This window comes from Dromaius novaehollandiae, chromosome 1 (genome assembly GCF_036370855.1).
Source record: "Dromaius novaehollandiae isolate bDroNov1 chromosome 1, bDroNov1.hap1, whole genome shotgun sequence".
In the NCBI taxonomy this organism is placed as follows: Eukaryota; Metazoa; Chordata; class Aves; order Casuariiformes; family Dromaiidae; genus Dromaius; species Dromaius novaehollandiae.
This window is the reverse complement of record NC_088098.1, coordinates 199,440,692-199,454,508: the sequence shown is the minus strand read 5'-3', so window position 1 is coordinate 199,454,508 and position 13,817 is coordinate 199,440,692. Positions and strand designations below refer to the sequence as shown.

The following is a 13,817-nucleotide window of genomic DNA, read 5'->3' as shown; positions in this document are numbered from 1 at the left end:
AGTCATTAGTGGCTGTAACTACAGTAGCAAATAATGTGGTGCAATAGAAGCAGATTTGCAAAGCGGAAAAGCTGGTGGTGGGAGGCCAGCATGCATCTGTACACATTTGTGGAGTTTTACTTCAGAGATGAGCAAGTCTTGTGCTGTGGAGCAAAAGCCTCATTAGCGTTTGCAGCACATTAGGGCGCTCCTAGAGCACATCTTTTGACTTAGTTTTAGCTCAAGTGGATGTAGTTCTCACGCTCTGTGAGCGCTACCAGATGAGAACCAAAGCACGTTAAGAGGGGACAACCAAGATGCACTTCAAAAGGGGATTCCAGATTCAAAGTAAAACATTACCACAGTGCCACCCAGTGAAATACTGTCAGTCAGTCATTTCATTTTTTACTGTTCTACTGATAAACTGCATATGTTGATGATATGAAAGCCTACAATAATGCACAAATAATCCAAGATTTACTATTTTTCTACTGAAAAGATACTGCCATGTATCACTCAGTAGCTACAGAACAGAATTAGTAACGTGCAGACCATGAATAGTTTTATGGCCACCTTATCAAAATAAAACAGCAGGTCAACAGCTCCCAAACTTTTTTGACTAGTGATCACTGTTAATGCTTCCTATCAAATTTTTGACACCATCACAAAAATGATTCCACAGACCCCATTTCAGTTTTGGCTAATTGTTGATTTACCCACACTCACTCACAGAGTAGCAAAGTTTTGTTTTGTTTAGACCCTTCTTAAATACAATTTCATATATACATTCTTCTTTTTCAAACAGTATCTAGAACTTGGGAACAATCACTTGCATTTAAAACAAATCCTAGAAAACCCATTCAACTTATGGAACGCAATTTAGAACCTGTTTTTGGAAATTTATCAGTATAACCCTTTTTTGTTCTAGCAACTACATATTATAACTGTACTTACCTTCAGCAGATCCTGGGACATTAGAGGCAGAACTAGATTAACACCATATAAGACGACATCTGCTGCTGATACAGATCTATTTGTAGCTTGCCCAGGCTCATGTCCTCTAAATACTTCATCTGTAGAATAGACAATGTTTTTTTAATATAAAAAGAGGATCAAACATATTGAAGGAAGAATCACATTTCTTTAATGAAGACATTTTTAAAAATAGGACTATTCCCCTCTTTCCAATTGAACAAAAACATGAGGCACTGTATTAAAATAGAAACGTAGTGAATAGAAGCTGCCACATCATCTATATTTATATTCATTTCATAATCACGTAAACCAGATGGCATGCTAAACCAGAACACTTCAGACACTTTCAAAAGCTCCCTTCCACTACAGAAATCTGTATTTGTTTCTAGTGATAGCTGCTTCATGACTGTGTGCATAAACAGATAGCGAGCAAAATATTATTGTATTTTTTCACTAAGTGTGTGCAACAGTTGCACCACAGTTTAAAATGCAAGGAGAAAAAACTGGCGGAGTTATTGAAGAAAAAACTGTATGTTAAAACTTGACAAGACTTATATTTCCCATCAACTGGCAGTTACCTTACTTTTATAATTCCTGCATTAAGTCTACAATAGTATCCAGACAAGTTTCAATCCATTTCATATCTGGGTATTATGTTTAGGCAGTATTCACATTCCTGTTTCACGGTAAGTATCTTTACAGTGTTTTCTATGCAATTAACACGCAATGCCTGGCCTCAAAAAGGGTAAGTTACATAGTGTTGAGTGGTCCATTCAATGGACAAAGTCTAAATCTGGTTCTGTATTGCTGTGTTGTGCACGTGCAACAGAAAACTAGATGGATACACCGGATTTGGGTACAAGGTTCTCTCTCTTTCAAGAGGTACCTCAGAGCAGCAGTGAAGAATATCAGAACAATCCAAGCAGATTGAGTTTGTTATTGATCATGTTTTCTGTGCAACTGCACAGGACAAGATCTGAACCATGCAAACCTGTTTTAACTTATTCAAAAGCAATGCAGTATGGCTAAGTTACAGTTGGCAGATCATATTCAGAACTAATGCAATTTTAAGTGGCAGCAATATGGAAGAAAGTAACAGGCTGGAATACAAAAATCTTCAAACTCGAACCACAACTCCATACCATAAAGCATGTTCTGTACATAGGGAATACAAAAAAAAATTAAAATTTTATTTTATAATATTTTATTAATTTTAATAGCTCAGCATTTCACAAAATTTGGATCTTGTACTAAGAAGATAATCCATCCCTCTTCTTGCAGTCATTTCTTGTTCTGACTTCTCTATGATTTTTTTTAATACTGTAGTCAACTGCTGCTACTATATGTCCAGACTTGCAGCCTTCCGATTTCAAGCTGTTTCATCTATGCCCTGCATATTTTATAAGAACAATAATTATTTCAGAATGCTAAAAGATGGGCCATACTGTGTAAAGTGTTTCCTTTGCTACCAGCACATTAAATACTAATTTTCATATTCTGATCTAAATTTCAATTTTCACTTTGCCTGGATTGAACATGTGACCCCTAATAGTTTTTAATGTCTAGAACATAAGTTATGGCTCATCAGTGGCCAGTTGCTTCATACCTGTATCACTGAAATCTATGAATTCTTTTGATAGAAGATTAGTTAGAAGCTCCATAATGAGGAGGAGATCCTGGTACTGGTCTTCTTCTGCTGTAACATCTATCCGCTGTCGACCTAGATTATTCTTGGAATACACCTGGAGCAGAGTTAGGCAGGCCTCATACAAGTTCATGGCTTTGGCCTATAAAAAAAGAATTAAATAATAAGAAAACCTCTATGTGCTAAAAATGACATACTTTGTTTTAAGATGGTATTATGCGGTCAATGATACCTCAAGGTTTTAATTTCAGTTATACTATCCATTTTTCTAAACAACTGCACACAAAATCATCATGGAAACCGCTATCTTAAGTAATAAGAACACTTACAGCCACGTATTGTCGTGCTACTGATTAAAACATTACTTTTATCAATTCCTCAGTCTTAACAAAAAGATTAGTTACCAATAAAATCTCTAAAGGACCCTGCTATCAAATTTTGGAGCCATAATTCACTGTTAGTCCATATGTAGTTTGGAGTAGGCAGAAACTTTTCTAGATGCAAAAGCAAAATTAGCCAACAGTGCAAAGACCAAAGTGCACTGCGCAGACTCATTTTACCTGAAAGTTTCTTGGTATAAATTATACCATGTTTAGGACCATGCCAGCGTCCCTACAGTATGCATTTGTCACATGAAACAATGGCGTAATTTTCCTTGGCAAGCCCTCAGAAAAGCTTGATATGGTTAAAAAAAGCATTCAACATGGTCTGCACTCTTCTGCCACCCATGCAAAGAGTTAGACTAGTGATGAATTATGGTTAAGTTTATTGGCCTAAGAATAATCTAGATATCCTGCTTTTAACCTTGGGAGGGCATGTTTTTAAACAAAGGAATTTCTCTAATAGCTGTGCCTGTATACCATTTTTTAATGTACAGAATCTAAAACATCACTACGGTTTGTTTAAAGGACAGTACTGCACACCCATGCACACAAGCACACACACTCACACTCTTCCTCTCCTTCTTCTTTTGGTTATATTTACCTCTCCAAGATAGCAAATTTGTTTATGTGCAACTTCAACAAAGACTTCTATTATGAGATTAACAGTCTCTGGTGTGTTTTTGTATACTTCCATTAACCCAATGCAATTATTAAGGAAGTCCATTAGGAAATTAAAGAGAATTGCTACATTATCAATCTGGGTAGCCTCGGCAATGCCACAGAGTGCTTCCAATGTAGCAGTGATTTCCTGTTTCACTTCCTCCTCTTGACAGATCTGCTGAAAGTTTTCTTGGTTTATCACATTCAAGAATCGCTGCTGAAGTGGCTGAAGAACCTTAAAAAGATTATTAGACAAGTCACGCTGAGATAAGCATATTATTACATGAATGCGATTGGAGCCTTAAGTAATTTAGCAAACTGATAAGTTGCTTTTTGTGCAAAAGTACAAGAATCAATCACTTCCACTTCGCATTGGCTCAGTTACGTTATTTTGTATCACATTAGTGTAAAGTGAAGCACTAGTGATGAATGATTCTCACTAAACATCACCACCCACAGGTTGGTTTCAAAATCAGCACCTACATAAGTGCTCCATGTTATTTTATAGTGTTTACACAAATGACAATGACTTTCCCTGACCCGCATTATTTGATTCTCTTCCAAATTCAGCATTAGCAACAAAAAAATTGCTACAGGTCATCAATGAAAGTATTAAGATTCATGTTCACAATAACCTTTGTCATATTATGATTATGTATGGTGCAATCTCTCTTACAACTTCTCATCTACTAACCAGCCTATGCAATTGTGTTTGTAATCTCAACCAATTTAGAAATTTCCATAAAACAGTTAAATGCTTCTCCCAATTACTTCCAGTGCTTGTGATCTTACCTTCAATCACTCATTTCACTCTTTTGCTAATAAAAGTGATCAAGTTTCTCTCAGAAGGCCAATGCTTTATAAACTTATGTGATGCTTCCTGACCACATTTCAGCTACTTTCTAGCACCAGCCTTCCTGGTAATAGATACCTGAGCTTTAAAGGCATCAAGGCATAAAAAGGCTGGTCAAGGGGCTTCAATATTTTCCATGTGAGGTGCGGGGGGAATGTTTGTTTGTTTTTAAACTTGCTGTCATTAAGTTTGAATAATTTAATAACATCTCCAAACTAAAAAAAAAAAAAGGGAAGAAATGAGACAGATCTATGGAAAATTCTTAAACTTTTATAATAGCCTCTTTCAAATGTACTGCTATACTGGCTGTTTCATGACTCCTTCTGTTTAAGTAACGATGTTTTAGAAATCATTTTTGGCAGCTCATTGGTTCCACACAATTGTTGCCTTCCAAAGAATCATAAAAAATATTAATAATCAGTATTAGATGTTCAAAAATCAAAAGATTCTGTAACAGTTGACTTTGTGTCATTGTAAAATTCCCTAAACTGACTCCAAACTTCAGTTGTATTACTTGCTAAAATGAAAGTAATAGAAGCATTAAATAGCTTACCTCTGTCCAGTATTGTTGTTTCGTTTCCGTGTCCATATGAGCAAAACCTCCTAGAACTAAAGCTTTCATTAGTGTTCTCTGCACAGAGCTGGACAAATAGTGAAGAGGAGGACTTCGCCTTGCAAATTGTTTAGCTAAATTCCACCAGTTTTCACACTGAATAACTAAGTTTGCCCTAGAAGGGAGGAAAAAAGCAGTTTAATTAAAGAAAAGGCTTCACAAAATTGTATGAACAGACATCAGGCTGCTAGCAGTTGTCAGTTTTTTATTTTAATTCCTTTACTCTAAGACTAAATCATCTTCTGACTTTCATCTGATTAATGTCTCACCTCTAAGATATCTAAAATATATACTCAAAATGGCTCAATTCATTTGGGAGAAAAGGGAAGTACTCTAGTTTTACACACATACAAACACACAGTTAATAGACATATTACGTGGATTAAAAACTTAGTCTCATTATGTCATGATAAATGAGGCAGTTTATTCCTAAAGTAGCTCCTGTGGGTTTTAAAATCTTTTTTTTTTTCCTTTTTCTAAGAAAATCCCTTAAGCATTTAATTCCTCAAACTTCAGAACAGTCTTTCAAAAGAACTGTGAATCCATGTTTACATGTTAAATTGCATGTCAATTCACAAAAGCAAAAGATCCAAGAATTTCCTGCTTCACAATTTCTAATACCAAAGAAAACTGTGAAATTTGTCTGAATCTGCCAAACTCTAGACAGTTTTAAATATTTACAAAAAAAATTTTACACTGGCTTATGCCAGTATTTGACCTTTCAATCTTGAACAACTTGTTCAGCACAAATAAGCAACACCACAAAAACCCTCACGGTAAGAGTGGAGACCAGGGGAGTTTTCCTTTCTCACTGTTTTAGAGTGAGGCACAAAGGTAGGGGAAGGAGAGTGCACTTCTAAACAATAATATAAATTAGGTTACGTTTTGTCAAATCTAGGTCTCACTCCTCACTTTGTCACACCATATTTTTTTTCCATTCGTGGCAGGTTACTGAAGTCATTTGGCTTACAGAGACATGAATATGAAATGCCCCGGATCTGGATTACTTTGGCCAAAAAATTTTAAAGGAAGCAAAAGAAATTTTTTGACTTCCAGAGGTATAGCAACTTACCGCTCTCTCCTTTCCACTAATGTTACTAGCAGTTGTACAGTATCATTTGCAAGGTCCTGCTCTGAACTCCACACTGCCAGGTTACTGATCACTTTTTCTAAAAGGTAACCCACAATCCATTGGGAACCCTCTGTATCAGCACCAAATGCTGTACTAAATGGCAGACTTATCTATAAGAAAAGCATTAAAATGAGTGAGTTTTACAAAAGCCAGAACTCAAAAGTGTATGGTAATCAGTCAGCAAATTCTTTTCAGGCTGTCACTTCCCTACTTAAAATACACAAAAGTTACATAGACAAAGGCAAAGAATACCTGGAATAGAAAATCTTTGCCAAATTTCTCGTTCAATTTTAAGCACAACACACAAAAGAAAGAAAAGTGCAAACCTCATTACGATTTGAGTATGTCTAGCTTTTAATGCTAATGAAAGTTTAAAAGCTTTAAAAATTAAAAGATCCCAACTTCATCTCCCAAAGTGTCTGCAAGAATTTATGGAGAAATTCCTCCAAATTAAATAATGAAAATTATTATAAATAAATCTAGCTCTTAATCTCTGAGGTCAGTCTTGTAAGAACTTATTTTCAGCACAGAGAATCTTTTCTGCATTGTTCCTTCAATCCATGTACCTTTTTGGAAAGATGGCACATTCTGGTCCTGGCACATTAACATATGCTCCCTTGAAACTGAATGTTCTCCCATCTTTAAAAAAAAAGTTTCTTAAGAGTGAAACGCAAGGATTTTAAATAATTGTGCATAGGCTTCATGTCAGCATATCACAAATACTCCTAACTTTAAACTCGTAATATTTTCATGACTGAGCATAAGATTTAAATAGAGGTGTCCAATCACATTCACATGCCAACTTTAAGCACAAGTTAAATGTGTACTTTCCCTAGATACTCTGTTTTGTTGCTTTGCATTGTTTTTCCAATTCTCCCTTAGATGTTCTCCAATTCTTCCCCACTGGTACCTTTACAAATTCTTTGCTCTGCTTTAAGCAGAGGCTGAATAACATGTTTCAAAGTAATCACAAGCCTTTGGTATCCCCAATTTTGTTAAGAAAAGGCTTCCTGAAGCGTTAGTATTCTTAGTTGCTTCAGCAGTAGAAATGAAGGGGAGGAGGCTTCCTTCTCAAAAGTTACCAGTCAGCAGGACCTCCTCAGGATGCGTGGCCTCTGTCAGCTAGCTGGAGTATAGTTAGTTCTATAAGCAAAATCATGACTGAGACCTAATCATGATTAGTGCTGTCCAAACACAATAAAACGTTGCCCCTTACAATGAACGCATAATACCAATCATGCTAATATACAATGAGAACATAAGAGAACGGGCAGAGGAGAGAGAGGAGCATGACGTTAGCCAATATACAACCACCTTGAACAGCGTTAAATATCCCGTTCAGAATCATGATCAGACTACTGACTGACCATCATCCATCAAGCACAACCACCGTATTAGAGATGAACTGTAAGATCTGATGGATAGTGAGAAGTAGCTGATAAAATTGCTGTGGTTGGTGAGTTTTACCCAGTAAACACCTAAGAGAATACCAAGCCATTTTGCTATGCCAATGGCTACAAAAATCACATTTACGCCAAGATGTGCAAGTAGGGTCACCTAACAACTTACATTTCTACTTAAAAGAAAAAAAAAAATCCACTTTCATACACATTCCAAAATAAACCATTACACATTTCATATTAAAAATACATTATAATTGAAGCTTAAAATAGCTACACTGATATCTACATTCACAGGATAACATTATTGCTAATACTCACCAGTTCATTCATACAGTTATATCCTTACCTGATCATACAGCTTTTCATCCACTAAGAGGTATGTCTTTGCCCAGCGCTTGAGGAACCATACGATATCTTTGCCCATCTGGGGGCTCAGAAGGTGGGTGAGATTTGCCCTTATTGCTCGAGATTCTACTTCTGACACTCTTAAAATAGCGGATAACAACCTGCAGATATAAAATACAATGAAGATGCTGTACGCGTTTTTTGGGAAGCAATGGGACTGCGTATCAAACAGTCATTTTTCACGAAATATAATAAAAGAAACAAGATAACAAAAAATATTTCATCCTACTTTAACGGAGTAAAATGCACCTGAGTTTACTGTCTCTCTAAATGCATAGAGAGAGAGACAGGACAGACTAGCAAATACAAAGTCTGAATATGCATTAAAAGATAAGGTGATTATCTTCAACTGTGAAATAACTGTAACAAGAGAATCCTCACTAGCATTCTGATACCATGGGAATGATGAGAAATGGGAATTTTTCCAGCTGGATCACTACCTGGTGTGCTTGAAAAGCTTTCTCTGAAAAACATTCTCCCTTTCTTGCATCAACCACCTTAGTTACAAGTCTTGGCAGCTTTTGCAGTGTGATACATACTAAACAAATACAAAAATGACCAGTCATTTCTTACTGTTTTTATTACCACAAAATCTGAACTAGATCATCACCAGATGATTGCATGAATATAATCAGTCCACAATACTGTATTAAATATTAGCTTTTATAGCATACTCATTTATAAATTTGATAAGAATGTGACAGTCCTCAACAAATTTAGGAGTTAACAGTGGTCTATTTCTTGAAGATGTTTCAGACCTACTGCTGGAGAGGGCCTCAAATCTCTGTTTACTTAGATCTGATTTTATTCCCATCTCCACTGAGACACTGCATCAAGAAATTCTGTTTTTATTGACCTCTTCCTGTAGCTGACAGGATCGGTATGAATGAGCAGTATTCAAACTTCTAAATGTATTAACCCATGAAGCAGATCTTTGCCAATGAAGAGCCATTTTTCTAGCCTCTTGCAGAAGAATAAAGAGTAAGCACACAACTAATCTTGGGTGAAGACTCTTCCATGTCAGTTAAAAATGCAACATGGTCTTCTCAATTTCAATTTTCCAACCTCAGGACTCCTTTGTGGGTATCATCATCTTGAAAAAAGAGAATGGAAATCCCTTATGCTGTTTCTTAGGCTAATATTGATATGCGTACAGAAGCGACAACAGTCTTCCCCCACTGAGGACCAACTGAGCTGCTACTGAGGCAGTAACTCATGTCCAAAGTAGACAAGCTCACTTACGCTTTGGAAATCATTTGCTTGAGCTGTACCTGTGCAGAATTCATTACAGAGCCTAGAGTGTGTTATCTAAAGATTTTGACCTGTGTTGATTTAAAAACAAGTTCTCAGTAATTTAAGCAAAATTTCTGTATTTATTTCAAAGACTTTCTATCGCATCCTCCAATATGACTGTTTGCTCATGAGCCATTTTAGCCTCACCATCCTGACTCTGAGCTGTAACTGTTTTGATGCTTTACTCCTATTCTTCCCCTCAGTCCTCCTAATGAGGAGATCACTCAGACCACTTCGACTTGAAAGTTCACCTGTAGCCATTCTACCTTTCTTTACCCTAAGAAAACGGCTTCACCTTTTCTGTCTTTTCTTAACCTCTCTCATAGCATTGCCTTACTATGTCTATTATAAAATGATTCTTATAAACTATTTGCCCTTACTTTAAAACTAGTTTTTTTTCCCCAATTTTCAATGTTTATATATATATTTTTTTTAGTCATGGAAGTCCACTCACACTCCAACCTTCTCTCTGAAAAAAACATTTGACATACTTCAGTGCGTGATGCACTCTTACCTAATTACAGAATCCGTTCTGTTGTACCCTGGGATGGAAGAGGCCTTTTCTCCTGGAGATCCCAGAATCTGAAGCGTTGTATTGATGTCAACCTCAGCTGAATGCTTAATGGAATATTCCATTACTTCTGGAGGTATTAGCGGAGTCTCTCCCTGAGTATCATTAGCCAAGAGGTAGCCTTACATTAAAAAAGAAAGAGTGATCACAAATTTCTACCCTAGGTTAACTTATGGCTTTTGATTAGAGAATCCATTGACTTAACTGTAGACATGGCACTAGAATCAAATGTTTGTACAAACCCTGACTAACACTGTTTACACAAGTATATCTAACTTTGAATACTTGAAGTCATTCTGTAGAAGAGAAGCTAAAATGACATGAAACAAAGACTAAAAAACACCCCACCAAATTAAAAACAAAAACAAAGAGCAGCTTTGCTTCATGTGAAAGTACTGCAGCTGATTCTTCTATAGGATAAAAATCATTTTATACAACATTTTGTGGCTAACTTTTTTCTCCATCAGTCATGTGATAAAAAAATGCCCTGATTTTACACCTTCCCCACTGAGTCCACCTCATCCAGGACTTCTGTTCTACTAACATTTCAGATCCATTAGAGGATTTCAGAGACCAAGAAGACTCACTGTAATAAAGGGGTAGCAAATGCAGGTCAGGTGAAGCAAGAGTTTTTACAGTACAATACGCTGATATCCAGATAATTAATATTAATTCCAGATTTAGGCAGTTTTCAATGTCTGGTCTCATAACTATCTGAGCTACAAATATAAACTTCATCCTACAGTGATACAAAAATATTATAAACATATTTATGCCAACATCTGAAAACTACTGCTACACCAGATGTTCAAAAAGCCCACAAAATATTGCATAATGGAATATACATTTCTTCTAACAAAATATAGACCTTGTTTTAGTCATTATTATGCTTTACAGACAGGTGTTAGATAGTTCCAGCTAAAAATCAGAAAAAACAGAAAGTTTCTACATTCAAGTTCCCTGAAATGTAGCCAGATGCCAGCACACAGATCATCAGCACTGAGAGATTCTGGAACTCACTCAAGTCATTGCCACCCCTGAGTAATACCGTTCTCCCGATCCCATGCCGACTCCCCTATACAGTCACACAACCCCAGAAAGTACAACTGAAAGATCATGAACAGACTAATTACTTAAACAGGCTGACTAATAACACCTCTCAAAAATGTATAATAAAATTAGTCACAGGCATTTTCAAAGGACAGACCTTATGTAAAGATTGCATTAATGTTAAAGATTATCCTCATAGTGCTCATGGCAGACGAAGACAAAGATTTTTTGTGATTAGAATATATAAGATGAAAGCATCATAAAGGATTAAATATATGCAGCCAATTGCCAGTAGTGGACATGCTGGGATTTTTTTTTCCATGAGGTGTTCCAGTTTCAGTAAGAATACCGAAATAGGCACTGCTTAAAGCTGTTCACTAACCTGTGACTAAAATAAGCCAATGAATATCCTCATACAGGTCATCAAGCACTTTATTGTCCATTGAGCCTGATGCTGGTGAGGCAAGTAACTGTTGCTGATGTCTTTGCAATTGACCATGGAGCCTTGTCACTCGGTCTTCTAATAAACTGCGGACAAACAATGATAAAAGAACTTCGCATAGTCCTTAAACTGTTTTTGCAAAGATCAGGCTTTTCACATTTGGGGGCTTAATGCATTCGCATTCACAGATATTGTCCTGTACCTGGTCAGAAGAGGTATACAGTGCTCTGCAGCGATTCTCCCCAGCATGCCCACGCTGGCCAGCTGGTCGCAGAACTGGTCTCTGTCGTCCTCCTGTAGCTCACTTATCTCTTCTTCTTCCCGAGAGGCCACGCCATTGGCAGTCTGTTGTTATTTTAACAAAATTAGAAGTAACCAGTTAACGTTCACTTTCTAAATATTATCATCATATTTTTGTACATCTTTTTACTGTTTTCTTTCAAGCTTTTTCTTTTGTTTTGCATGAATGGATAACAAGCTCACACTAAATTAGACACAGCACAGTTAAAACAGAGCAGTAAACTTGGCCTCATATTATCTTCAAATCAGCATTTCACAAACACATTAGACACATTGAGTTCATTGTGTATTTGCTACTGTTTCCAACAGCTCTCTCAAATCCGAAGATTCACTGTTAGTGAAGAGTGTCAAGGATAAGAGTTACGAAAATTGATACTTGTTAATAATAGGGTAAGTACAGGCTAGACAATAGCAAAACAGCTTTTGCACACCCTTGCATGTATGAGTCAGCTCTGTCAAAAGCATCCACTGCTGGAGGTACTGAATATAAAGTACTGAATAGGTCTGGCTCACAGAGGTGGTCCGTAAACCCACTGGTCAGAAGATTGTTGAAATACATTTGCATTTCAAATCACATATATATCATTTTAAACACTGAAACTTACTTGCTTTTTCCTTGCCTATCCTTGTAGTCAAAGATATTTTCCCCAGCTCTCTGAGATCTTACATGAATCACAAAAAGAGGTAGTATTTTTCATGGTGAAATGAAAAGCACCTCTTCCATTAAAAAGTTTCCATAACTCATTGTTCACAGAGAAAAAGCTTTAAAAAATAAATGCTATAACCTCAGAAAAACAGAAGGCAAACAAAAAAAATCCCAGTTTTTAAAGTTTATTTCTTGCTGAATGCAGAAGAAGCCGTACACTCTGATTTTTCAAAGCTTATCTTGGCTATATTATAGAACTGCCTATACAATAATCGGACCTCGTTTCCTTGAGGCCATCAACCATTGTATGTAGGAACTACCTATCAATGCTAAAAATGTTTAAAAAAAATCTTAAAGAATTATAAAGTTTCCACAGCTGACAAAGTAAAATAAAAGTGACAGAGAATGCTATCGTTTCGCATCGTTTCTCCAAAGGCTCTGGAAAATTGAATCCACACACAACTCCTTATCCATAGTGCTTTTAGCCCATCTTTTCTTTATCTAACCCAGCAAATCATTCTCTTTTGGAAACTTCAAAGTTGCAGCTGTTTATGCAGAGTGAGTCCCCGCTCGCAGAGCGGAGACGGCAAGTTCCAGCGACCGCTTTGATATCCCACAAGAAGCATTCTAAAACGCCAGCTGTGGCTTTTAAAAGGTTACCCATGGGATAAATGACTTATCGCACAGAATGACATGAATTAACCTGTATATACAAGTTATGTCAAGACCGCCTGACATGAATTCAAAGTTCTCTCGCGAAATACCTCTCTCTGTGTTGGCACTGTTATTACCATCTGTTACATATCAAGATGTCAGAATTAGGTTTTATGTGGGACTTTTCAGAAAGAGGTATCTCAGAGATCTCTACACAGCATCAAAATCAGGGAGACTAATTTTAATATGGTCACTGAATCAAATCTATGCAATAATTAACTCATTTGGCATTTATATCCAGCTTTCGATATTAGAATCTGTTTTAGTAAGATGCAGACTCCTGACAAAGAGGTTTCTTTTGTTTCTCTCTCGAAGTCATATACTTCTAGGTTTTCTCCAAAACCGTCACCTCAAAAATTCAATATGAAATACATTTACCATTTTATCCAGAAGAGCCATGCAGGCTTGCAAGTTTTCTCCTAGTCTGCGCATAGCCATACTATGCTTTCTCAGACATTTATACATGTTCATTGTATTTCAAAATAGACCATTAAATTATATTTTGAGGATAATGCATGGAAAGAGAGGCAACAACAGCACTAAAAGGTCTGCAATTTCAGTCTGGAAGACACTAGTCCAGAGAAGTTTAGTCATTCCATCTTCAGGGATGGATCAATAGGATGCAGGCCAATTTTTGAATAATGGCTTTATTTTTAATTGATATCTTTTCTTGAAGTGATTTCAACTTTTGTATTCCCTTTATTTCCTCTTCATAATGAGAAACAGACTGAAAAAATGATCCTTTTGTAACAA

The 13,817-nt window shown here is 36.4% G+C and overlaps 1 protein-coding gene across 1 annotated transcript in view; it reads right to left on the bottom strand.

Moving 5' to 3' along the window:
- The window catches only part of XPO4 (exportin 4), an 87,039-nt gene that overhangs the window by 14,172 nt on the left and 59,050 nt on the right, over nt 1–13,817 (bottom strand). Inside the window, exons 11-19 of the mRNA XM_064505022.1 lie at nt 11,607–11,749; nt 11,345–11,490; nt 9,856–10,033; nt 7,990–8,149; nt 6,181–6,350; nt 5,049–5,223; nt 3,584–3,877; nt 2,561–2,741; nt 934–1,052 (exon numbers count right to left, since the gene is read on the bottom strand). Of these exons, the coding sequence (XP_064361092.1) occupies nt 934–1,052; nt 2,561–2,741; nt 3,584–3,877; nt 5,049–5,223; nt 6,181–6,350; nt 7,990–8,149; nt 9,856–10,033; nt 11,345–11,490; nt 11,607–11,749 (1,566 nt within the window). The remainder of the gene's footprint in view (nt 1–933; nt 1,053–2,560; nt 2,742–3,583; nt 3,878–5,048; nt 5,224–6,180; nt 6,351–7,989; nt 8,150–9,855; nt 10,034–11,344; nt 11,491–11,606; nt 11,750–13,817) is intronic.